This window comes from Notolepis coatsorum, assembly GCF_963971535.1.
Source record: "Notolepis coatsorum genome assembly, chromosome: 14".
In the NCBI taxonomy this organism is placed as follows: domain Eukaryota; kingdom Metazoa; phylum Chordata; class Actinopteri; order Aulopiformes; family Paralepididae; genus Notolepis; species Notolepis coatsorum.
In genome coordinates, this window is record NC_140178.1 from 33,119,364 (window position 1) to 33,128,659 (window position 9,296).

Consider the following 9,296-nt stretch of genomic DNA (forward strand, 5'->3'; position numbering starts at 1 on the left):
TGGTTTGAAATGCTTTAATCTGAGTCAGCACCGAAGCCAGGACAGTCCAAACAAACGTAAGAGACACAAACAGGAGCTCCTAAAGACGGTTCATGATTTGTTGCGTAAGGAGCCCCTCGTATCTTCAAGTGCCAGATGCAGATTTATCCGATTCATTCTATCATTTTATGTACAGTAATTACAAGATATTTACATTACCTTTTCAAAAACAAACATTGTTATTTTGTTGTCTAGTGGTAATGATTAACAACTTAAATTAGTCTACTTCTAAATATCAGAGTAGTTCAAAACAAATCCTTAGAAAATGTCAGCCATGCAATAAGGCTGCAGTTGAGTTTTTTCCCCTCAAAGCTTGTACCCATTAAACTAGGAATTAAAGGAAGAAGAAATATAGGCTAACCAACACACAGCAAAGTAGTGAGTGGTTTCAGGATTCAAGTCTTACATTGACCACATGGTTTTCCTGTTGCAGATGTTAACTCCTACACAATCACTTAAGAAAAATTTAACAAAAGTACGAAATAAAAACCATGTGTCCACGACAGTCTGCCAACCATAATCCTAAATTCCACCAACAATCTTTGAGCAGTCTAGATCGAGACAAATACAGGCAAACATCTGAAACAAGTGGGAACATAAAAGATGAGCAAAAAATAAAGTACAGCTCAATTCATTCATCCTGAACTACATACATACACACACATATTGCAAGTGATACTCCACATATACCGTACAATCGTCCACAATGTTTTTATTGGAGCGTGCACGAACACAAGCACACCCACACATACTGTAGGATTCCAGTCAGCTACGTGGCATCTGCACCAAGGCCTGATTAGTCTGTACCTTCCTCCTGACACCATCGGCTGCTGCTGCTTTTTCATTTTTATTCTGTCTCACGGGAATCCTAACATTCAAATGTAACCGAAGGATCCCGTTCCATCGCACTAGATTTGCCTTTAGCTGCCTTTTTCAACGGCTGTGCATCCCGAAGACGAGGAAGCTGAAGAACACAGTGACCCCCACGAGGGAGATGGTCGCGGGGGCCGTGAAGAACTGCCTGTAGTTGATTCGAAAGTACCAGACGACGGCCAACATCACCACAAACACGGGCACCACAAGACTACTGGTGTTGAGGACCAGCCCTGCGGCCCGGATCCCTCCGGAGACGCCGGGCGCGGCGGCGGCCCCCGAGCCTCCCCCGGCCAGAACCGTTTCCTCTGGACTGGCCTCGCGCAGCACCTGGGATACGTGACAGTGGATCACGCTGTTGTGCGTAATGTTGAGGGAGAAGAGAGTTCGTTTTGGGTCCTGAAGCAGTTGGCCCTGGTAGATCAGTTTGATCTGACGCTCCCGACCAGAGAAGTACTTACTGGAAGAAAAGGGGACCCACACAACAAATTACATGTTAGCCTATATATTTATTTTTGTTTGCTGTACATGTATATTGTACAGGTAGCTACTAGATGTTTGGTACTAGTAGGTCTACTAACCTTTTCAGTAGACCCACTGTATCCTGTGGCTTCAGCACGGCCACCTCCTCCGTGTCGTTTAGGAACTTTAAACGCACAGTGATGGTAGTGGTGGTGGTGGTAGCAGCAGCAGTGTTGCTGGACAACAGTGGAACAGTGTTGCTGGACATCGTGGACAACACTGGGAAAAGCTTTGGGACCTTTTCGTCTTCTTCGTCCGGCTCATCTTCCTCCTCTTCATCATCATAATCGTCTTCCTCCTCCTCATCCTCCTCTTCTTCATCATGATGGTTTCTACCAGCATGTGGTTTCTTGCCCTGGATGTTAAGCAGCAGATCAGGACCCCTCCCTGCAGTACCCTCTCCTGTGCCCTCAACGTCCCCCCTGTCAGCCCCCGCCTCCCCATCCTCTGGCTTATTATTCTCCTGGGAGGGGGGAGGGCTTTGTTGTTCAGGTGTGTCTGTGCTGGGAGGCCCTCCACTGTAGCTGTCATGACCTCCCAGGCTGATGAGAGAGGCATGGGCCCCGACGGTAAGGATGGTGCCCAGTATATGGTCTCCCCGATCGGCTACGTGTGTGGAGAGCCAAGCCAAGACCAGGGCCAGCGCCAGGAGCAACACCGCACCTGCCGCAGTCACCCCATCTCCCATGATCCCATCCAACATGGTCAGTGGTGCACACACCGCCATATCATTATCAGTCCTCAACACCTGAGAAAAACAAAGATTTCCATAAGTTCGTTGTAGGGCTAACTCATCGCCATGCTAGAGTTATAGCTAGAGACAGTATTTTGTTTGGCCTGTGCTGTATCTGGATTACAGAGTGGTCAGAAAAACGGACTGTTGTTGAGACAGTGAGTGGTACTTTAATTAGGTGTAACATGTTTGTGAAAAGACTTGCCACTCCCGCTGGCTATACGCGGACGAGCTACGCCTACGATACGACACTGACGAGCTAACACAGTTAGCCAGCTAGCTATTTTGCTAACCAAAGAAAAAGACGACATTCGCCTTTTTTCAACACACTGTTAAAACTATACTGTCGTAACAGTTCCGAAAATATTGCGTTGAATGCACACTGTTGTCGTGTGAACGTTTTGCCGTTTAGATGTGTGCATATAGTCAAGCATCTTACCTGCTATCAAATCATGTTTGAAGACTATGTGCCACAGCGCTAATTCAGCAACAACAGCCTGTTAAACCCACATCAACACACAGGCGGTGTCGTCATCACGCAGCTTCAGAGAGCGCTTGTTTTGGAACCCCGGCGCCGCCTGTGGTTGGGTTGTTCTGGCCACTTTTTATCCATGTTATTCTATAATGACATGACATTATATATATATATGGTATATATATATATATATATTTTTTTTTAATGAACAGTGATGTAGCGTATTCTCCTCTTCATGAGCATTTAGAGGCATTATGTGTGTGTGTTTTGATTGATTGATTGAAAACTTTAACAGATTGCAGAATGGGTACAGTACAGTACAGCTCAATGCACACATTGACGACCGGCCCTCGCCATCTAATATGTGGCTGGAGGACAACGCTTTGTAAACAAACCGATGTACTTTTGGATAGCTATATATATACTTTATAGTATTGCTATCTGTCCATTCTCATTGTCACTTGAGTGCATAAACCGTGCCTTCATAATGGCTTAAAGAAAATAAAAATCCATCGGTTGGTTGTCATTTTATAGCATCGTGAATATAAGCTTTATCGCAGTTTTCGTCTCGTATTTTTTCTGGAAAGCTATTTATAGGGCTAAAGGCTAGTCACGTTATATCGAACGGCATTTCTGTTGTATATATACGAATGAAATAAAACAAACTGCTTAGCATCCGGACTATTACAGAGCATCTATGGATGAAATGGGGGCGGCGGGGAACGCTTATTGATTAGCAATACAGTGTGCGTTCAAGTAGCCACATTCACTGAGCTTGCGTTTTACAACAATGTCCAATCCGTCTGTAATTTGGGCGAAGAGTGTCCTACCATCAGCCCATGTGATCGCCGGCAGAATTTCCCCATTATTCATCGGCATCTGGTAGATCGATATGTCTATTGGCTGATCATAAATCCCATTATTCCAGGCTGAAATCTGCGCTTCGAACCGTGATCAACGGTGGAGGATGTTCGCTTGGGATCCAGGCTCATATGAAACGCCCATAGACAGTAAAAAAAAAGTAACCACTCGCCCACAATGATACTGCAGTGGAGCGATGGCGCCCCTAATAGGATCTGGCCGGTATTGCATGTTGCAGATTTCAAGGAGGCGGGTAAATCTGCAGAGTCGATCGGGGATCTTGATCCGTTTATTAATATGGATGGAATAAAACAATAACAACTTGCGTGGCTCTGGTCCTCAACGCATGGCACCGAAACCCGAGTTAACTCGTGGTTGGGCGGCAAAGTGGGATGCAGACCAGAGAAAGACTTTCGTCTTGTTTACATCAGGGTCCCCCCATTTTCAATTCATCATAACATATATGACATACAGCTAGACAGTAGGGCCTACTGCTACATCTATACATTTATGACATACCAGATTTGCAAATACAGTACTGTTTGTGATACAAAAAGAGTCTAGAGAAGAGAGTATATACATTTGATGTAGAAACTGTACATTGGAGGAAGTTGGGTGTGTGTGTGTGTGTCTGTCTGGGGTGTCGTGATCATTTACTTGTATTTATAGACCTTCTAATTTAACAACATAAACATTCTAAATACGGTAGGCCTGGCCCAGTGGCCCCTGTTGCAATGTTTGTTAATACAGTTGCTGACAGGAAATAAACAGGGACCAAAGCTGTTCCCCTAGCAGATTTCAGATTATTTTATTGTCACAGTTTTTTTTAAATGTACATACTTTCAAGAGATGCTTGTTTTTCCCGGCTCCTCAAAGGTAGTAGATTTGTAAATTTAGTACACAACATATATTCTATCTATAGAAACTATAACTATAAGCTATAACTATAAACTAGATGGGTTATAAATAAACTATAAACTAAACTATAGAACTAAACATAATGCACAACGTATATTCTATCTATACAAACTATGCTATGCTAACTGTATAAATAGCAACAGCATAATTCTATAGGTCTATAGAAAAGTTACTTTACTACAGAATAAAATAATAAAATGAGCCCACAGCCAGTTCTGTTCAAAGTCAGGCCAGAGATATAGCCCTAAACTACTAAAGGGGAGGCTGTTGTGGAAAATGTGTATACGGGGTGGAGGTAGGAAAGGGGTTAGTCTTGACTAGTTTAATATAGGTCAACTAGCAGGGCTCAAAGACACTAGGGCGACAGTCTGGCTGATGTTCTTAAAACAGCCTCAAGATAGGCAGATGGACATTTCAGTACATCATATCGTGTGCTCTAATCTTGTGTCTTTTCTCTCTTTCTTTTTTTTGTATTTTATTTTTTTATTATTTTTTAAACAAACACATAAACAAACATGACAACACACAATAGGATATACAAATACACATATGCTCCAGCTCGTACCCCCCTCTCCCGGACCCCCCATTGGATAATCCAACCATTATAATTTGTTCCTAACCAGACACTACCATTATATGCTGGCTTTTATTCTCTCCACCACTTCTAACCACATTGCCATTTTGGATTCATTGAGACCCAAAATTCTAGCTGTTGATATTTCTTGATAAATCACATCGAGATATGTAAGAATCCAGACCTTACGGCACATTTTTTCCGGTTGAAACCATCGTGATGCTATCAGCTTTTTAGCCACTGTGATACCGGATAAAACCAATCTCTTTAGCTGTGGAGGTACTGCATGCTCAAAGACATCATTCAGCAGTAATACAGAGGGGTGTACAGGTATATCCAGAGTTAAGAGATTTGACAATTGCTGGGTCACTTCTTTCCAAAATATCTTAACTGGTGGGCAGTCCCAGTACATGTGCATAAATGTCCCTTCATCCCCATTTGTACATAAGGAGCATTTGGAGTCTTGTTTAAGACCCATTTTGTTCAGTCTTATAGGAGTTAAGTATGTCCTGTGAATATAGTTAAGATTGATTTGTTGATGGTCCGGGTTCCTTGATGCAAGGCGTACATTTGCCCAGGCTTCTTGCCAGTCAAAGTCTATCTCCAGGTCTGGTATATCCCTCCTCCAGACTGAGTCTAGATGTAGGGTTTCATACGAGGCCGTTAGTAATTGATGATAAAAATCTGAAACAAAACCTCTCGATGTCTCTCTTTCATAGAAGAATTTGTGGTATCTGTGGTGTACAATTACTATCCCTAATGGAACACCGTGAGCCTTCAAACATGCCAATAACTGTGCGTAAAAATAATATGAGGACTTGGTGAGATTACATTTTTTGCATATCTCATCAAAACTACAAAAACCCTGTTTGTTGAAAACGTCTCCTAATGTGTGTATGCCTTGCTTTTCCCATCTAGGGAATCTTATAGGTTGTTTTCCAATCAAGAGTGCATTGTTATTGAATAAGGGAGTATGATTATGCCATGTATGTGGGATAGAGTCTTTTTTTTGTGTTTCACGCCATATCCGGATTGCATGAGTGATTATGGGGCCAAATTTCCGTTCGCATTGCTTAATTGATAATTTGGTGTACACTATGTCCTTCAGCCTATGTGGAGCTACTATATTTTCTTCTAAATTTCTCCAGGATACTGATGCTTGGGGATCAAACCATGTTGTCAGTGGTCTTAAAGTGTATGCCTTAAAATAGTGGTGGAAATCTGGAAATGCCATACCACCGTCTGCTTTGTTTCTCTGTGCGGTGGATCTTTTTATACGTGGTGGTTTGTTATTCCAAATAAATTTGTATGTGGAGGAGTGTAATTCTTTCCAGTAACCCTTTGGAGGGGGTAACGGTAGCATTGAGCTGAAGAAGTTGATTCTAGGTAGGACGTCCATCTTAATTATTGATATTCGTGCTTGTACTGAGTTTTTAAGTTTTGACCACCTGACAAGGTCGTATTTGATTTTGTTTTGGATTTTTATGTAATTGTGCTTCACCGTTTGGCTTATGGTAGGGAATATTTCAACTCCCAAACATCTAAAGTGTTTTACCATCGGTATCTCTTCTGGGAGGGTTATATTTCTTTTTGCAGGGGCTTTAAGTGGGAGGAAGGCCGACTTCGGCCAATTTATCCTAAATCCCGATAAATCTCCAAAGTCCTCAATCAACTTGAGAATATGAGGCAATGCGGTGTTGGGGTTTTGCATGAACAGTATTACGTCGTCCGCATATAAACTAATTTTGTGTTGTGTGCCCTTGATTACGATTGGTTCTATGGATTGGGATTGTCTTATATATTGTGCTAAAGGCTCTAATGATAGATCGAATAGTCCGGGACTAAGGGGGCAACCCTGTCTGGAAGACCGTGATACTGGAAAGATTTCGGAGGTGATTGTACCTGTTGTAATCATGGCCGATGGGTCTTTGTATAATACTTTAATCATATCAATGAATCCTTTTCCTAACCCCATCCTTTCTAACACTGCCCATAGATACGACCATTCCAACCTGTCAAAAGCTTTCATTGCATCCAGGGACAGCATCGCCTTAGGTGTGTTGTCTTCCTTGTTAGCATCTAGTACGTGTAGTAATCGTCTTATGTTATCAGTGATCAGGCGGCCTCTTATGAAGCCTGTTTGGTCCGGATGAATTAAAGACGTCATATGCTTTTGTAGTCTGATGGCTAATACCTTAGAGTACAGTTTGATATCGGTTCCGAGGAGGCTTAAAGGTCTGTAACTACCGCACTCGGTGGGGTCTTTGTCTTTTTTGAGGAGGACTGTTATGAGTGCAATATTGTCATTCTTATGGAAGTTCCCCTCCTTGACTGAGTATAAAATCATATTTAGTAATAAGGGTCCAATTATGTCCCAACAAGAGAGGTACATTTCTGGTGGGATACCGTCTCTTCCAGGGGCCCTTCCACTTTGCATTTCAGATATGGCCTCCCTAAGTTCATCTAGTGTGATCGGTGTTTCTAACTGTTTAGCGTCATCCTCTGAAAGTTTAGGGAGGTTAATTTGATTAAGATATGTGTCCATCTTGTTTTGATCGAAGGTCGTTTCTGATTTGTATAAGTTGGAGTAGAATTCTTTGAATGTCGTGTTTATTTCTTTGGGTTCTGTAACAAGTCCTTGTTGTGCTCTAATGGTAGTTATATCTGCAAATTTTGCGTTGACTCTTAGTCGCATAGCTAATAGGTGACTTGGTTTGGAACCTTGTGAGTACTGCTGTTGTCTTGTGCTACGTATTTGCAATTCAGATTGTTGTCTGTATATGGCGTTAATCTCTTTTTTTAGTATATTGACTTGATTTTCCAGTTGAACCGAGTTGTTGTATTGCAAAGAATTAAATAACGTTGAGTAAAGTGTTTCCAGTTCAGCCAGTTTTGAGCATCGATTCTTGCGTATTTGGGAGGAAAAGCTATCAGTGAAATCCTTGATCATTCCCTTTGTCGACATCCATAATATTCTGGGGTCCTGCACCGAATTCACATTTATCCGTAGGAATACCGTAAGAGCTTCTTTGATTTGTGTAATGAATTCCTTGTTATTAAGCAGCATCGTGTTAAATCGCCATCTTGGGGCTCGGGATGATAGTATACCAAATGTTCCTTTTAAGAGTAAATAACAGTGATCAGACAATGCATTGGGTATCATTTCCACATCGTAGTTATCAAATAGTCTCGGGGTTGTGAAAACGTAATCTATTCTGGATAATGTATTATGTCTCGCAGATCGACAAGAGTACTTCCGGGTCATGGGGTTGAGTGAACGCCATAAGTCATTTACACCTGTAATCTTCGACCAATCCTTTAATGCATTAGATGCATTTTTTTGTTCATTGGAAAAGGAGGGGTTTGATTTGTCCATCCTTGGGTTCCAAATGGCATTAAAATCTGCACCGATTATAAATGAGTATTCGGGAAGGTCTAACATTGCTCTGGTAAGTGTAGTGAAGAAACTAACTTCGTATAAATTTGGGGCGTATACCGCTACCAACGCTATTTTTCTGTTCTTATGTAAAATCTTAGCTATAGTTATCCGACCATCTGCATCAGACCATACTCCCTTCAATTCAATATTCAACTTCCGTCTAACGACTATGGCTACTCCCCGAGTTCTCGTTCCAAAGGAAGAGTGACTGATGTTATGATATGTGTTGTCCGCTAACATATCTATGTCTTTCTCTAAAATGTGCGTTTCGCTTAGCAGAGCTATGTCCACCTGTTCTTTTTTCATCAGTGTGAGCACGCTTTTTCGTTTGTGTTGTTTATTTATTCCACCAGTGTTCCATATCATTATGTTCAAACTAGCCATAATCTATACATGTTGTTGTATGGTTGTTGGTAATGCAATATTTTTTTTGACGCTTCTATTGAGGCTAATGTGGGCAGGTCTCTAAATGGCTGGAATAAGGAGGAGGTGAACGGAGGGGGGAGGGGGTGAAGTACATAAAACAAAATAACCCTGCCGTCTTGTACAGACGGGTTACACATAAAACACATACGGCCCATCCCTAATGGATGGGCTAAAATGATTAACATCGTTCCAGTGAAGCTGAGAGGAGTCCCGCCGCGGGAGAGTAAAAGGCCAATCTATCGAGTGATAAAATCGGCCCCTCTCCGCACACCCCCCCCATCCCCACACCGCCGTATCAATTGGTAGTAAATAGTTACAAAACCCAACAGTACTGGAGCTTCACTCCTTGTCTGTAGGTGTAATTTCAATCAGATATTTAAAGATAATATAGGCTACTCGCATCCGATAATTTGACCAAAAATAGTATGACCATTTT

General features: G+C 42.0%; 1 protein-coding gene across 1 annotated transcript; it reads right to left on the reverse strand.

Moving 5' to 3' along the window:
- Window positions 1-8: 8 nt before the first annotated feature.
- On the reverse strand, window positions 9-2,683 carry tmub2 (transmembrane and ubiquitin-like domain containing 2). Its single transcript, XM_084329639.1, has 3 exons — window positions 2,607-2,683; window positions 1,494-2,182; window positions 9-1,372 (listed from the first exon to the last, which is right to left on the reverse strand). The coding sequence occupies exons 2-3, from the start codon at window positions 2,159-2,161 to the stop codon at window positions 973-975; spliced, it is 1,068 nt and encodes a 355-aa protein (XP_084185765.1). The 5' UTR covers window positions 2,162-2,182; window positions 2,607-2,683; the 3' UTR covers window positions 9-972.
- Window positions 2,684-9,296: the final 6,613 nt, after the last annotated feature.